Raw genomic sequence first — 17,107 nt, 5'->3', positions numbered from 1 at the left:
ATGACTGACATAGGCGTGGGGAGGCCATTGTCCAGCAGTGGATTGACAAATAACTGTAAATGTAATCATTTTGCAAGTCAAAGTGCCCATTGTATGATCGGGTCCTTTGGAAGTCTTTGGGGGCCGTGGGTCCCGGTGGAAGTCTTCAGGTGCCTATTTAAGTCCTTCAATCCCTACGTAAATGGTCGGGTCCCAATGGAAATGTGTGTCACACGCAAGTCTACGGGTCATAATTTCAGTCCATAAGTTCAAAGTATTTAAGAATCCTACGTAAATATCTGGGTCCTGTATATGACTACAACAATAACGTAATCTCTCTTGATAGCTCTCCGTCTCCCTCTCCCGCCACCACTCACCACTGCCGGGGCGTCCCGGCGGCCTTGGCCGAGGCGACGTGTTGTTCTGCATCGCCTCGGCGCCCTCGGTCACCGCCTTGCCAAAGATGCCCTCCAGCTCCTTGGCCTCGGGAGGTGGGATCGGGTAGCGGCCAATGGCCATCTCCACCAATGAGAGGCCCATGCTCCAGATGTCCGACTGCACCGAGTAGTGAGTGCCCTGCAGACGCTCCGGCTGCGCGCGCACGCAAACCAACGACCGTCACGGTGCCGCTGCCGCGCCGGGGATTGTGCCACGGCTGTCCCGCGAAACCCCAGAGAGGGCACACAACCCGATTTTCGACTGCCCGCTCACCGTGGCCAACGTCGGGTGACGAATGTCCGAACTGGTCGTGGGGCCCTCCCATAGGTCGACTCGGCCTTAAATGAGTAATAGTTTAAGAGGATGGCTCCATTAAATCCACCGACTTGGCTAAACTCCACAGGCTCGTTGTTGACAAGGCTAAAGATGCGACTGAAATATACAGTGAGGGAAAAAAGTATTTGATCCGCCGCTGATTTTGTACGTTTGCCCACTGACGAAGAAATGATCAGTCTATAATTTTAATGGTAGGTTTATTTGAACAGTGAAAGACAGAATGACAACAAAGAGATCCAGAAAAACGCATGTGCTATTAATTGATTTGCATTTTAATGAGGGAAATAAGTATTTGACCCCTCTGCAAAACATTACTTAGTACTTGGTGGCAAAACCCTTGTTGGCAATCACAGAGGTCCGACGTTTCTTGTAGTTGGCCACCAGGTTTGCACACATCTCAGGAGAAATTTTGTCCCACTCCTCTTTGCAGATCTTCTCCAAGTCATTAAGGTTTCGAGGCTGACGTTTGGCAACTCGAACCTTCAGCTCCCTCCACAGATTTTCTATGGGATTAAGGTCTGGAGACTGGCTAGGTCACTCCAGGACCTTAATGTGCTTCTTCTTGAGCCACTCCTTTGTTGCCTTGGCCGTGTGTTTTGGGTCATTTTCATGCTGGAATACCCATCCACGACCCATTTTCAATGCCCTGGCTGAGGGAAGGAGGTTCTCACCCAAAATTTGACGATACATGGCCCCGTCCATCGTCCATTTGATGCGGTGAAGTTGTCCTGTCCCTTTAGCAGAAAAACACCCCCAAAGCATAATGTTTCCACCTCCATGTTTGACGGTGGGGATGGTGTTCTTGGGGTCATAGGCAGCATTCCTCCTCCTCCAAACACAGCGAGTTGAGTTGATGCCAAAGAGCTCCATTTTGGTCTCATCTGACCACAACACTTTCACCCAGTTGTCCTCTGAATCATTCAGATGTTCATTGGCAAACTTCAGACGGGCATGTATATGTGCTTTCTTGAGCAGGGGGACCTTGTGGGCGCTGCAGGATTTCAGTCCTTCACGGCGTAGTGTGTTGTTACCAATTGTTTTCTTGGTGACTATGGTCCCAGCTGCCTTGAGGTCATTGACAAGATCCTCCCGTGTAGTTCTGGGCTGATTCTTCACCGTTCTCATGATCATTGCAACTCCACGAGGTGAGATCTTGCATGGAGCCCCAGGCTGAGGGAGATTGACAGTTCTTTTGTGTTTCTTCCATTTGCGAATAATCCCACCAACTGTTGTCACCTTCTCACCAAGCTGCTTGGCAATGGTCTTGTAGCCCATTCCAGCCTTGTGTAGGTCTACAATCTTGTCCATGACATCCTTGGAGAGCTCTTTGGTCTTGGCCATGGTGGACAGTTTGGAATCTGATTGATTGATTGCTTCTGTGGACAAGTGTCTTTTATACAGGTAACAAGCTGAGATTAGGAGCACTCCCTTTAAGAGTGTGCTCCTAATCTCAGCTCGTTACCTGTATAAAAGACACCTGGGAGCCAGAAATATTTCTGATTGAGAGGGGGTCAAATACTTATTTCCCTCATTAAAATGCAAATCAATTTATAACATTTTTGACATGCGTTTTTCTGGATTTTGTTGTTGTTATTCTGTCTCTCACTGTTCAAATAAACCTACCATTAAAATTATAGACTGATCATTTCTTTGTCAGTGGGCAAACGTACAAAATCCGCAGGGGATCAAATACCTTTTTCCCTCACTGTAATTAAAAAAACAGATTAACACTGACCCGAGTGCGGTTACACGTGACCGTGGACAGTGAGTTGCGCGCGTTTGTACGCGGTGGCATGCGGTTGCGCGTGGCCGAGTGGTTGTTCACAATTGCGTGCGGTCGCGTGCAGATGCGCACAGTTTCGCGAGTTGCGGGTAACTACGTGCGGTGGCAAGAGGGTTGTGCATTGGTCGCGTGCGGTGCGCGGGCAGGCCGTACCGACATGTAGGAGCGCGTGCCCACAAACGAGTTGGCCATGGAGTCGATGAGCTGCCCACTCACGCCAAAGTCGCACAGCTTGATCTCCCCGCGCGAGTTCACCAGGATGTTCGATGGCTTCACGTCTGCTCCACCAGGGCGTGGAGAGGGATTTGAAGCATCGACAAAATAATTGAAGTGCTTGGCCAGCTAGGGCGGCTCAGAGGGGGTGGGGGGGGGGGGCTCATGAGGGATGTGACAACGCATGGATTCATTGATCAGAATCCACGCTTCCGCTCGGGGGTACACGTGCATCAGATTCGCGTGCAAGTCTACCAATATTCTCGATTTTATGCAAATCTATGATCCAACATTACAGTTTATCTGATGGTGTGAACTTAAAACTGTACAAAGGAGATGGGGGAGGGGGTAAAGAGAAAAAATAAAAAATCTGAATTAAAATGAGACAGGTACTTGTAGAATCTTTTATGGAATCATGGCTGCTAATCACGATGATCCAATTGCCTGGTGGACGAAGCATTTTACCCCTAGGGCTAAATAATGATGATACGTTCACATTAAGTACACACCAATCATAATCATCATCAGCCTTGGTCAATCCCACTAGCACCAATAAGCTAATCTAGCTTGCACAATGCAAACAACGTAGGGCACCGCCAACACGCCGACTTGATGACGGTAAGGGAGGTGGAAGAGTTTTTCACAATTATTGATGGATAAAAGGGATTCAAAGTTCAATCAGATACAGTTACGCAGCACTATTTAAAGGAATGATGTGTGGTGGTAGTGGGGGGGGCAGCACTGCACTATGAACCCAGTAACCAGAATGCAATTCCCCGGCCAGAGCGAACATCCACGGTTGAGTGACATCCAGGAAATAAAAATTGGTGAAAAACAGTTCATAAATAATTCGATAAGGGATTAAACTATTTTTTAATTTTATTTGATTCTATCAGGTGAGGCCTACTGAGCTATATAGCTTTTCAGAAGCGACGTGGCCACAAATGATCACTCAACGAAGTGGCTTACCATGTGGAAATATAAAAGCAACCAAACACTCTAAAAGGCATGTTGTTTCGAAGTGTGGATGGAAAACCCGGACGACCCGGAGAAAAATCCACGCGACCGCAAACTCAAAATATGAAGGGGTCGAGATTGAACCCACGACCTCCTGCAGACCAGGCGAGGTAGTTCAAATCTCGCAATCATCAAAATCGGTGAAAGAATACCTGAACGGAATCTGGACAGATATAACCTTAAATGAACCTGGTGTGTGCAAAAAATCAGCACCTGGGAAGACAAAGGGTGTTCGGGTATAGTTCTGGCCATCCAACTTTCGTATGCCGTGCTGGCCTTGATAGGTGCTCGCTAATAGTACTTGCCCCAACAGTCTGTTACTACCTCGGTGGTCTAAATCTAAAAAGTACAATGACCATCTTTGTGGCACATCAAAGAAGACGCTCTTGACGAACGCTACAGCCGCGGGACACTGAATAATACATTTTATTCAATTTACAGAAACGTTTTGCAGTTGTTGGGTCACCTGGCTGAAACATTCAACTCTCTATGTTTGAGAACCCAGTTTGTATCATGGGCAACAGATATCCGCATTTAACCAGTGTGTGGTAGTGGTTAGCGCGATACGCTACGAACCCAGGTTGGATTTCCGCTCGCAGCCAACACCAGTAACGATTATCTAAACCGGTCCTGGGCCTCCCCCTAGGTCGACTCAGCCTCAAATGAGTACCTGGTGGGGTGTGTAAACATCGCCACTTGGGAGACAAAGGTGGTCGGGCGTGGTGCTGGCCACCCACTCCCTCGTGTACCGTGCCAGCCTTCGTAGGTGCTCGCTAACAGCACTTGCCCAAACAGTCTGTTCAAGGCTATAGGGGGGATCTTTGTCTTTGTTTTTCAGACTTACCAACTACGCGGCAAAGAGCCGTTTCTCAGCACGCAAACCACGCGAAACAATATCTCCTATAATTCACGGATGTTGCAGTGCTCAGCATTGCAACATTTGATAACCGATGCAGTTTGGTAACCGATGCAGTGTGAGCATTGTGCTTTTGATTAAATATGAAAGATCACATTTTTATTGTTCGAAAAAATGTAATATCGCTCACCATGGCCTGACTCCTGACATTTCATTTCGACGCTGCACGAAAAATTGATTGGTGACGTTAATTTAACCGTGAGGCGGCCTCGTTCGCATTCAGTCTCTTTTGCGAGAGGGGCTTGAAAAATATGAAAATAAATTCGATCCACTATATATATAAAAAATAAATACTTGAATGCAAATATAACAAATAATCCTTTTAGATTAATGGCATTTGATAAAAAAAATAGCGAGAACTTTTAAATAGTATTATTGTCTTGCGAATTTCACGGAGAGGCAATCATGCTTCTGATGCAACGTTGCAAAAAAAATGCAATTCTAATTTTTTGCAAAGTCTATTATTTAACCAGGAGATGAAATAAACATATTGAGACACGTATAACATTGCCTTCTTGGAAAAGGGGCACCTTTAGGGCTACATCGAGACATGTTAAGTACATTTTTAAAATGAACAAATCTAAATTATAACAAGAATCGAATGCACATTTGAATTAGACTTAAGAGATCTAAGGAAGCGTCGACGAAGCCGTGACTGTCAGGCACCTCCAACAATAGCCGCAACCCCGTGTACATTTACAATTCATCTCTTCAAATACTATCGCCATGGCGACATTGCCGTTACCGTGGATACTGCCGCCCTGCGGGTGCGCGCTAGGGTTGCTCGGGAAGAGCAGGACACTTACAAACCCCGCACGGCGATCTATCCCCAGTGCCCATATTTATTTTTCCGCTAAACATTTTTCGTACAAATTAATAAAAGGCATCGCCACCGCTTGCTCACGCTAGTGCTAACGGAAGGCCCCCCCCCCCCCCACCCACTAGAGGGAGCTGTCGAGAGTATCCCCTATCGAAAGGAGTTCCCAATATTTCTGAACACGCAGGGAACCACTGTCAACAATCAACTTTGTTTTTCCCACCCCCTCCCCCCCACGGACCACCAAGCACCAAATAACATTTTCCAAATTTAAAACGACTCCGAATCGGAGCATCGGCAACAGTTCGGCAGACCGCTTCCCACGGCCTTGAGGAGAGGCACCACCGGTCCCCGCAGACTGCAAGGTTGGGAACTATTACTTGAGAGGATATCTTCGCCTACACTCCCACACTGGCCAGCTGTCTTGGAAGAGGTGGAAGTTCCCACATTTTACTCCACACCACGTGACCTGCCATTCAATGCAACCGTGTTGTTACCCATTTATAACTGCTAGGTGGGCAAGAGGCAGGAGGATTAAAAAAGAAAACCTTGCCCCAATTGCTACGCCAGGAGAGGACAAATTCAATCGGCAAACCTCCTGGATTGCCACGCCAACTTCCTTTTTATTTAATATCACCACCAAAAGCAAATATTGGCAGAATGCCTTGAGGGCAAAAGTCAATTTTGCACAGTAAAGTTTACGCCAAGGCGCAAAGTGCACAAAGAAGTGCTGGGAGTGCAAAGGTTAATAAGAATTAGGCCCTAAAGAAGGCTGTCTCTAGTGTAGACCAATCAGTTTCAAAGACAATGCCTACATTACCGGAGCATGTTTTTTTTTGCGTGTTCACCACAAGTACGTGTGGTTAATGCAGACATGATTCCTTGCAAAAGGTTTGGTGTTTGAACATCATAACACCTGTTTAATTGCCATAAAGGGTAAAAACTATTCTTATAATAATGATAATTTCTTTTTATTTCGTTTATTTAGTCTAAGGCTCTTTTTTTTCAGGAGGGTCCTGCTACATTGGGGTGTTTGGACTAATTCCATTTTGCATTTGGCACATGGGTGGAAACATTAGAGGAGGAAAAACCTGGCCACCTCGCAGCTTTAAAGGAAGATGCAAGATACAAAAACAACTTTAATTTTGCATATGCGCACCCACCCGGGCTGTGTGTTATGGAATGCCACACACGAGTTTGAAGCTTCGATAACGAGGAAATTAAATACCCTTATAAAGCCACCATCACGCAGTCCGGCATAGCCCTCTAGTAGCACAACTTGCATTGAAGCCGTGTTGACGAGCACGGGTGCAATGATCACGCCCCTACGCACATTAACTGTTTGTTTTTATCAATGCCCGCTCAACTCAAAGCGACGTCTCACCTCTATGCATGATCTGATGTTTCTCTCGCAGGTACGCCAGTCCTTTGATAACCTGCAAAAATCATTCACGGATGCTCTCAATGGTGTGCGGAGTTATTCATCATGATTTGACATCAGCCATGATTTATCCACTGCTGGATGACCCCACTGCTCTCAAAATCCGTCGCCATCTGCCGCTCGTCCTGCGATGCAGCAATCCTTCAAGCTCCCGCACAAGTGCTGCTCATCCAGCATGTGCTGCGGATTTAATTTTGCTCCATCTCCGCAACGGACGTTATCTTGGGCGCGTTATGTCCGTTTTGGCAAGGTTACCGACGTCTGATGAAACCTAAATAGGTTAGCGCTGCAGCAATGCTCAATTTCAGATGTTCTTGCCTACAGAAGCCCGCCAATACGATGACATTCAGATAAATCATTTGTTGCATTAGTGCATACGCACTATTGCCATTTTAATTAAAAAGCACACACAATCGATTAATTATGTATTCATTGAGCGGCCAAGGCCTTTGGGCACGGTGGCACACACCCAAAGTCGAGGCTCGGTGGCTCACACATATTTGTAAAACTCCAAAACCCACTGGGAATGCGACTGTGGACAGTACAATGAGTGGGTTAATAAGCCTGTCTGTATGGATCTGTGTGCAATATCCACCTCATATTTGTGAGTTTCCTCTGGGTACTCCGGTTCCCTTCCAGTGCACAAACCAATTCCTGAAAAAGGGACCGGCCAAATATCCTGGCAGGTTTGTTAATCCAATAACTAATGAATGACGACATTCTGTCGATACCGCCAGTCAACCTTTGACATCAATTGGTGGCCCCTTCTCGTCTGCTGACCCTGATGTCTGGAACTCCCCCTCCCCCCCTTGCTATCTGCACTGCTGATTGCATTCTTGTTTTAATAGTTTGTTGCGTTACGGTATATATACAATGTGCCGGTATCTGTCTGCCCTCTTGGCGGGGACATTCCCACAAGACTGTTGCCTTTCTTAATTCACAACATTTTCTTTTACCCACAGATTATGAAAAAAACTTCCAATAAAAACCAGTGGGAGCCACAACTTTCCAGAAGAGTGGCGGAATCATCCACAAGTTGGGCTCGCGACGCACCTTACGGCGGGGCACGCAAGGCGGCGGGCTTGACGGAAATGTTTACTCACCGCGATGCTGACCTTGCCCAGGATCTCTTCCGGGATGCGCCCGGCCTTCTTGAGCACAAGGTCCAGGGAGCCACCGTCCTGGGAGGAGGGACAAATGCCAAAAGGGTTTTAACCGTGGGGGACGAACGGGCCCATGAGCCGTCGAGGTTGCACTTTAACCGGGGGATGGAGAGTGAACAAACAGGTGAGGCATTCTGTGACATCGTCATTAAAAGCCCAACCTACAAAGTCTATTGACCAATGAACCTTGTGCTGAATTCACTAGGGTACACGGTATTCATTATGCATGTAAGGATACATACAGTAATCGATTACGAAGCTCGATATGCAAGCGTGGGATGATGTGAGAATTTATTGAATATCAACTTGCGTGTGCTGTTGAAGCCTTTGATTAAATCGTCCGACACGCGCCTGATCTCGTCGGGATCTCAGAAACCAAGTCAGCTCGAGCCTGGACAGTGCTCGCACATGGTGGACATGAGGTCAAATGTAGGGAGTTGAGCGCAGGGGTGAGATCTGCGACGTGCCCGCAGGGTTCAGGCGAGCGGGAGATGCATTCATGAAGAGCAGCGTAAGGATTTACAAAGGAGCAGTGCCCATAGCGCTTGGCAGTAAGTGGGGCCAGAGCACTCTCCATCCCTACAGGGGCAGAGGCTGTTCTACACAACACAATGGACACGTTCAAAAAGCAATCCCATTTTGTGTGCACAAAGAGATACCCTGAAGTGAAGCAGTCATATTGATTGCCATTCACTATTACTTGCCATTACTGCTTTGTTTTTGAAGTGTTCCTTTTCCGTCAGTACAGTCAACTCGATTATCAGGGGTAATGGAGGGGGAGTACAGGCCAAAATACAAAAAAAACTCATGGCAATAAAAAAATACGGGTAAAATAGAAAAGGCGGTATTGATCATCTGTGTGGAATGGCGGTTAAGACATAGGACGCGTCCACAGTTTTTTTAATCGCCACCTTAAAATAATCGGTTTACCGGCCCAATGCATTTGCTGTCATGTGGCTACCAAGTCATTGACCCGCGTGACGAGCGAGGAGCAGCGAGTGATTAAGATGGCATGCGGTAAACAGCGGCGAATGAGCAACGTTCAAACGTAACCCCGGTAAGTCCGCGCACGGATAATCGAGAGTAGAGCCTACATCGATTCATCAACAAAATATTGTAATGAGTTAAGATTTTGTTATCGATTTACTCGGGTCCGTTGAAAAATTGCGGACCCCGCTCCCACCACCCATACCTCCTGAATGCAGGAAACTTCTTACAAGCAAAATATCCACGGGACGTCCTTAAGACGAATTTCTACGCCATCCAGCCTCGGGCCCACTCTAATTAACACCACCGCTTCCGAAGTTGCGTGAAAGACAAGCAGATGAGATGGCATCATTTCTGAGTGGTTGTTTTTTTTTTGGGCCGAGCTATTTTAATTAGGGGGCTAAGGTGGCGCTGCGGCTCCAAATTAATACATCATGAGACGGGTAAGCACGAGGTTGGTGGTTTACGCTGGGATCGCCACGTCCACGTGATACCCAGCTGTGGAGCGACGAGGAGGGGGGGGGTGCCTGTCGCGGGGGCGGTGGACATGTGGTTCCCAACCTCGGTTGGAAAGCGGTCATGTAAAAACAGTGTTAGCGCTCAATTTCGTAATTCTCCTGCCACAAAATTGGGGGCAAAGAATGTGTCCACTTTCATTGCTTCTCAAGTAATCAATTTAACAACAAATTACCTTTGTGTAGCTTAAGTGATGGACAGACAGCGCTCACGTATAAATAAACAGGCCCTTGTGTTTTGGAGAAGTGGTCAAAATCTTAAAAATTAGAAAAAAAATACCTGAAAATTACCTGATTGCACTTAGCACTTATTGCCCATCCCTACTGGCAGACTAATGACAGCTTGCAGGCCAGGTATCTAGTCACCTACAAAAGACACAAGGGACAGCTGCTACTGGAGGGTGCCCTTTTAAACTTTTTTGATGACAGGACAAGTAAATCACCTACCACCGGTTTCCCCACCATACATCGCCTCACTACTCTCGCCTTGCACAGAAGCTCACGGTAGAACCCTATGCAGCGGCGTCACTCTAAATCTGCTTCGGACACCAAGGTCTTGAACTGCTACAACCTCACGTCACTATAAACTACACTACTAGACACTGCAGTGCTATACACTGCACTACTATACACTACCAAACACTACACCATACTGTTCCAGCCTCACGTCGATTCTCTGCTGTCAGCCCCTCGGTGTCGAACCTTCAAATCCCTTTGCACATCCGCAACATCAAATGTACTTCGACTTTCAAGAAACATCTAAAGGCCTCTCTATCTGTTGGGCCAGGGCTTTCAAGCAGCCCTGAGCTTGGCTCCACACCTCTGAGTTGTTTGACTTGTCTGCACATTCTGGCGCGTTAAAAATGTCATTATTATCGCATATCAAGTGCTTTGAGACCCCAGGGTTGCGAGATGTTACCTCCCTCAACTGCTATGCCGGAGGTCATGGGGTTCTCGATCCCGACCCTGATGCCTGTATATTTGGAATTTGCGTGTTCTCCCCGTTGCCGCGTAGATTTTTCTCCAGGTCCTCCTATTTTCCCCTCCGCAGGTGGTAGAATCAACGTGGGTTTAATAGTTTATTTTGGCTGCTATAAATTTCCACGTGAAAAGCCACTTTGTTGAGCTATCATTTGTGGCCAGGTCGCCTCTGAAACAGAGCTAACAGCTCAGTGGGTTCTTTATCTGGCAAATGAAACAATATATATTTTTTAGCTCTATTTAAAACAAATGATTACCATCATTCCGAGTAGAAAAGCCATGTTGCGGCAATGGAAAATAGGAGGCAGCTGTAATTTTCACACTCTTCTCAAAATTATGAACTTGGAACACTAAAAGTAATCCGCTTTTTAAGTAATAAAATGCCATAATATATTGGTACGTTTTTATATTCTCTAAGATTTAAAGAATATGCTGGTGCAAGAATTACATTAAGAGGGGCACATTTTCCTTTTATTAGAGCAATTTTGCGTCGTTAGATATTATTATTGCTACTACGTCTTTGAAACTTTGAAACTTCTTGGAGCATTTCAATTCAACGTTTATCTGTACCACAGAATATCCCATTCAGCCTGTTAACCAGCTAGTTTGGATGGCAACGGCTCGCAAGCAGTCACGAACGACAACAGTTATTGTTGGGCTGGAGAGCAGCCCAGCGAGAAGCCAGCAAGGAAACTCGAGGCATTGATTATCTGTAGGAGTAGTAGTAGCATTGATGAATAAACCTCAATTGTAAAGCACTAAAAAGGGGAAAACACGAGGCCAAGTAAATAATCACCTCGCTCGCACGGAGGCAGCGCTTGCAAGCACTTTCGCCGATGTGCGCGCGCCAGTGGCGCACCCATCGCTCACCATGTGCTCCATGCAGATGCTGATCTCCCCGTCGCTGTAGAAGGCCCCGTAGAAGCCCACGATGTACGGGGAGTTGCACTCGTGCAGCACCTGCAGCTCGCGGATTATCTGGTTTCGGATCGCCGGCTTGATCTCCAAGTGGATGAGCTGCGGGGGCAGGGCCGCATCGCAGACGGAAGGCCGTCGGACGAAGACTTAACGACGTGCGAGCCACTTTTATCGGTGAAGGTGATAGGTGCAGCCCCGCAACTGGCTTACTCACGCCACTGCTGGCAGAAGGGTTTCCTCTCACAGAGGAAAGCTCTCGAGAGGGAATTTTCGCCTACTTGCGCATGCCGGGTCTAAGATCCTGGACAGGGAGTGGGCCCACTCTTTTACCCCATCACAAGCCACCTGGCGATCAACTCACCTGTGTTGTACCCATTTTAGGGCACAGAGGCGGATGCGATTTTTGTTTCAACTGCGATGCCGGCAGATTGAACCAGCGACCGTCTATTGCCAGTCCAGTACGCTAACCATTACACACCAAGGCAGCATCACATTCCTTTTTCCTCTTATAATATCTGTATTTATCATGGATAAGGAGTCACACAGAAGTGAGGGTAAATTCATATTATTTCACATTGACACAGATTTATCCCCATCAAGTGACAGAGATGATCTCCCAAAATGCAAAATTCATCCTTTTATCTGCATGTTTTCAAGTATTATATATTTACGGATAAGTGTCATGGTGTCAGGGGTAGTGTCAGTGTGAGTGCTAGTGCCAGTGCTACTGTCAGGATGCATGCCAGTGTGAATGTCAAGGCTCATGTCAGTGTGAGTGTTAATGCCAGTGTCAGGGCTAGTGCAAGTGTCAGGGCTACCGATGAACGCATGCATCATTTATATACGCAGCGTGTGTGGTGAGCATGGGCAGTGGTGGTGCTGGGTACGGGCGGTGAGTGAAAGAGAGAGGGGCGAGAGGGGCGAGCAATTGAGAAGGAGTAAAAGCACGACAGGACGAGCAGGTCACGAAGTGGTGAGCGTGAGAAGGCGGCGGCGGTGGTGGTGGGGGCGGGGTGTTGGTGCGTGAGTGGCCTCACCTTGCGAGCCATGATGAGCGCCGAGGGCTTGTGCAGGACCTTCGTGACGACGCCGCCATTGCCGGCGCCCAGCTCGCTCAGCTTCTCAAAGTCGTCGTCCTTGAGCTCCCCCACCTTTTGCTTCTGCGTGAGGAACGCCTCCAGACGCTTCTTCTGCTGCTCGTCCAGCTCCAGCTCCTCCAGCTTCTTCTGCAGTTCCTCCAGGTTGGCCCTGGGAAGGAGTGATTCGTCCATTTAATCATCACCATCATTTTTATTCGTTCAGTGTTTCCGCCCGTAGACAGGGTCCGATGGACAATTCTCTCTTCAATGTCGCTCCACCTCCCACTGCTCTCCTCGTCTGTCCGTACACACCCGTCCGCTTGCAGAACTTCGTCTAGCATCATCGTTGTTTTTTTTTTTCCCCCTTCCATCACAGAAATCTTCCCTCGATCGCTGCTTCCAGCAAGCCGTTGCCTCTCACTGCCACTTGCCCAATCCAGATGTCCATCACTTAATATTAATATTCACAGGACGTTTCACAAGCGGGGTAACAATCTCGAGATGCCATGCGGCAGGGGACGCGCCCGACAACAGCTGTGCCCTGTGTGGTACAGGGTGAACTGCAGCATCTGTCAGCAAGCGAGCACTCGTTCAATACGTAGGCTTTCGTGACCAAACTTATTCATAATTAAGGTTTTTTTGGGTTAGATCGCGTCGGTATAAATGTTGTGTCGTAACCCTCCGCCACCCCGATGCAGCCAGTAAGGTTTGTCACGTAAACAAAACGTGTCATTTAGTTACTACTTCAGCCCACCGGTGTGTGTTGGAGAGTAAATCCGCAACGTTTACAATTTAAGTACAATATTTCGCTCGGAATTACATCCAGCATCATCGGCGATTTGCCAAAATAGTGAAGCAATCCACCTGAAGGAGGTGGGCTGAAGCAATAACTAATTGGCACGTTTAATTTACTTGACAAACCTTACAGGCTGTGTCGGGTGGCGAAGGGTTAGGACACATTGACACTTATGCGATCTAACCCAAAAACCTTTATTATGAAGTGAGCATTAGTCTGCCAGGAGGGGATGCTGTTGATATGTGGTGATGATGATAATACTAATGTTTATAACTTACCCAGGAATAATCACACTTGAGTCTTAAGACTTGTGGCTCAGGAGGATCCTGCATTGGGGAAATTTGGCCAATTCCGTTAAAGTGAAGTTTGGCTTCAGGAGGGAGGGGATACCAGAGAACCTGGAGAAACCCTACCAAGCACCTGAGGAAGTGACATGGACATCTCCACACAGATAGATTCACAAATCCATTATTGGTATGCCATCTCCTGGCTATTTTGCAGCAAAAGCTTACGACACCTGGTTATTTGTGATACGGTCTCCCATCCATCCATGTACTAAGTTCAACAATGACGAGACGGGGCACGTGGCAGTGTTATTTTCATCATAAAACCGTACATTGCCCGATTCATGAGTCATGAATCCAATGTTACCTGAGCCGTGGTGAATTAGAACACCGCTCGGATGCTGTTACGCAACCTAGCATTGCATTTCCCACAAAACCAGCCGCGACACGCCACGCGATTTCGTTGATATTTTTCCTTCCGCCTCGGCGCAGATTCATTCTCAACGCAAAAAAAAATTGTCGTCGATCGGATCCCAGTCAAATGTCGATGACACGGGTCTGCGTTCTTGCTGCGGTTTGTGTTTCCGGTGAGCTGGCAACTGGGAGGGGATAAAAACCATGGGGTGGGTGTCTGGGACCGGCCTGGTGAGCACGCTGCACTATCAACCTGATCACGCGAGTTTGATTCCACGCCATAGCTAACATTGGTAGACGAGGTGATATCTGAACTGTTTATAAGTAAATCACTTGTGACCAGCCTGGTGAAGCTCTGGTTAAACAACCCCTACAGGCCGACAAGGCGTGTTGAGGTCTTTGTACAGCGGTGGATTTCCAAAGAGCTGCAAATTATTACGTGTTGTATGCGATTGGTTCATGTGATCCATGCAGCCACAACGCACCCCGACGTAAAATAAATATTTGAACCGCAAACCTGATTCGTGACAATTAGTCAAATAATTACAGGCCTGCATATCATCAGCAGCCATGGTCAATCCACTGCTGGATGAAGGCCTCACCAAGCCTTTGCCATTCCCCTGCAATGCAGTGATGCAACGATCCTCCTGCACAGGAGCCGATGTCATCGCTTGTTTCCTTTTTTGTACCCCCCAATTTTATTCTAATTCGCGCTGTCGGTGTGATGCCGAGTGGCAAAGTGTTCGTTTGAAAATCCTTGCAGGAAGCAACACGTACTGCCAAAGTGATAGAAAATGCCCGCAGAAGTTGGTAACACAGAACTACTTCGGAGATCCTCTCAAGTGACCCTCTCTTTTTGTTCACACAACTGGGGTGTTTCACTTTCTGACGCCGCCCTCCTGTGCTCTCAGGCACATTGTGGTCTTGTTGGTCAAGTCCCTCCCAAGCATCAATTCCCTTCTGTCCCAACCTGGTATTTTTCGCATCTTGTTACCTGTGCCCAAGGAGACAGAGAATTTAGCACGGTTCCAACCATGCAAACATAACACAGGATCCCCACCCCATGACAGATGGCAACAATATCCCCACCACAATGACACACTACCCAACATTATAACTCTACCACAAACCTTTACAATCACAAACCCACACCCATCTCATTCAATCTCTGCTCAATGGGAAGGTCAATGCCTTCTCTGATGCTTGGCACCCTTGACTGGATCTCGCTGCCCTTTGCCATCAGTGCTGAAGAGTCCATGTGCAAGTCCAGGTTCAAGATCATCCTCTTTTCCTCTGTGCTTATAACCGTCTCCTTTTCCTGATGCAGTAAGCAAGCCTCCTCTTTCTCCAGAATGCCCATTCAGAAGCAACTGCAGCTATGCACTTTTAAATCTAGATTTGAAACTCATTTCTCGAGAACTGATTTTTTGCGTTTAGTTTGTGTGCCCTTCCCACGCACCGCCGATTAAAACGGTTGGCAATGTACAGTGCGAAAGAAGTTCAACATATATATGCTCTCTACAGCTGCATTGAGAAGCTGTAAAAATCCAAGTTGTGCTGTACTGTATTCAGCGGAGGACAGTCAAACAAGGATTTGTCATCCCCACAGCGGGAGGTTTTGTTTCCAATTTAAGTAAAGAAGTCAAAGTTAGCAATTAATGACTGCACTGAGAGCATAAACTCGCTACGTGTGAAAACCCGGTTTAATCATCCTAGTGGATGAGTTGATTGCCCTGACCATGAACCAACCAGGTCCTCCTCCATGTTTTATTGCGTTTTAAATATATATATAAAAAAAATTATTATGCAAAGCCATGGCGGTTGCTCCAATTATCAGGCTGACGAATCCACGGCGAGTCGAAAGAGAAGCCCCACGGACAGCCGCCGATCGCGATCTCGACACTGCCGGGGAGCGCTAGTTGGAGCACGTCAAGGTCACACGCGCCTCTGGCGCCCACTCGCACACGTCACTCGCTCCACAATGTGTTCCGTCTGCGTGCAACGGGCCTTTCGCAGAAACCGCACTCGCCGAGGAACGACCATTTCCCAGAGGCAACAGCTGACGGCGATCGTCGCGGCGGTTTCAAATTGACCCGTAAAAACTTTTTTTGGCAGCGGAAAAAAATCTCTTTCAATTAAATGGCACGAACCGTGGTTGCAAAGGGGAATGATTAACTTTTTCTCTCAAGAGTAAAACAAAAATCCTTTGAGCCCACTGCGCATTGCAGAAATCTCTGCCTTTGAGCTTTTCAAAAGGTGTGCGATTGGCTATTGAATGAGCTCACACTGGTTAAAAAGACCATCACAGCACCTCAATCAGAAATATGCAACGCCCAATTATGATCAATTATAGGGCATTGCAATGCCCGATCAACAAATACGAAGGAAACATTGCAGCGATGCACTCCGCTACTCCTGACGCGGTTATCTGGCTTGACCACCGGAATGTGAAAATGTAGTTGCTCTGCATCTACATCAGCAGCCATACGAAAGAAGAAGAATCGGAAATCTGCATTGGACCCGTGAGCCCGAGCAGAACATTGAGTGCGTAAGGGGTAGACTGGGGTGTTAGGGTGGGGTGTTTTGACACCTCGACAGAAAAAAAGCCTACTGGTGGTGGTTAGAGCTGTCGAATTAGGAACCCTTGGCCAAGGGTCCTCCAGTAGACGGAGAGCTCTGGAGAGCCCTCTCTCAAAGGGGTATTTGGTCCAAATCTCCTACTCTTCCACGCTGACCAGACGTCTTGGAAGGGGTGGGAGTACCCGCACTTTACCCCGCCACATACAACCCGCCAATCGACACATTCTTGTGCACCCAATATACTGCTGGGTGAACAGAGGGGTGGGATTTAAGAAACTGCTGAATCAGGAGAAGAGAGATAAGAGTGTGTATGGAGGGAAGTAGAGTGAGATGAGAGAGGAACTTGAAAATGGCAAGTGCGATTTATAACTTGATCCAGGCTTGGATTGGGAGCCAGTGGTGCGACTCGAGTATGGGAGTTATGTGGTCTTTGTTTATGGCTACTTGGTG

At 47.4% G+C, this 17,107-nt stretch overlaps 1 protein-coding gene across 1 annotated transcript in view; it reads right to left on the bottom strand.

The window, feature by feature from the left end:
* Positions 1–17,107, bottom strand: part of LOC116953551 (dual specificity mitogen-activated protein kinase kinase 1-like) — a 40,788-nt gene that overhangs the window by 8,761 nt on the left and 14,920 nt on the right. Inside the window, exons 2-7 of the mRNA XM_032973852.2 lie at positions 12,542–12,752; positions 11,457–11,603; positions 8,044–8,121; positions 6,884–6,935; positions 2,690–2,814; positions 357–570 (exon numbers count right to left, since the gene is read on the bottom strand). Of these exons, the coding sequence (XP_032829743.1) occupies positions 357–570; positions 2,690–2,814; positions 6,884–6,935; positions 8,044–8,121; positions 11,457–11,603; positions 12,542–12,752 (827 nt within the window). The remainder of the gene's footprint in view (positions 1–356; positions 571–2,689; positions 2,815–6,883; positions 6,936–8,043; positions 8,122–11,456; positions 11,604–12,541; positions 12,753–17,107) is intronic.

Source organism: Petromyzon marinus, chromosome 52, assembly GCF_048934315.1.
Source record: "Petromyzon marinus isolate PM22_M1 ecotype Great Lakes invasive population chromosome 52, UKy_Petmar_22M1.pri1.0, whole genome shotgun sequence".
Taxonomy (NCBI): domain Eukaryota; kingdom Metazoa; phylum Chordata; class Hyperoartia; order Petromyzontiformes; family Petromyzontidae; genus Petromyzon; species Petromyzon marinus.
Note: the sequence above shows the minus strand (reverse complement) of the source record. Positions and strands in the feature narration are given on the sequence as shown.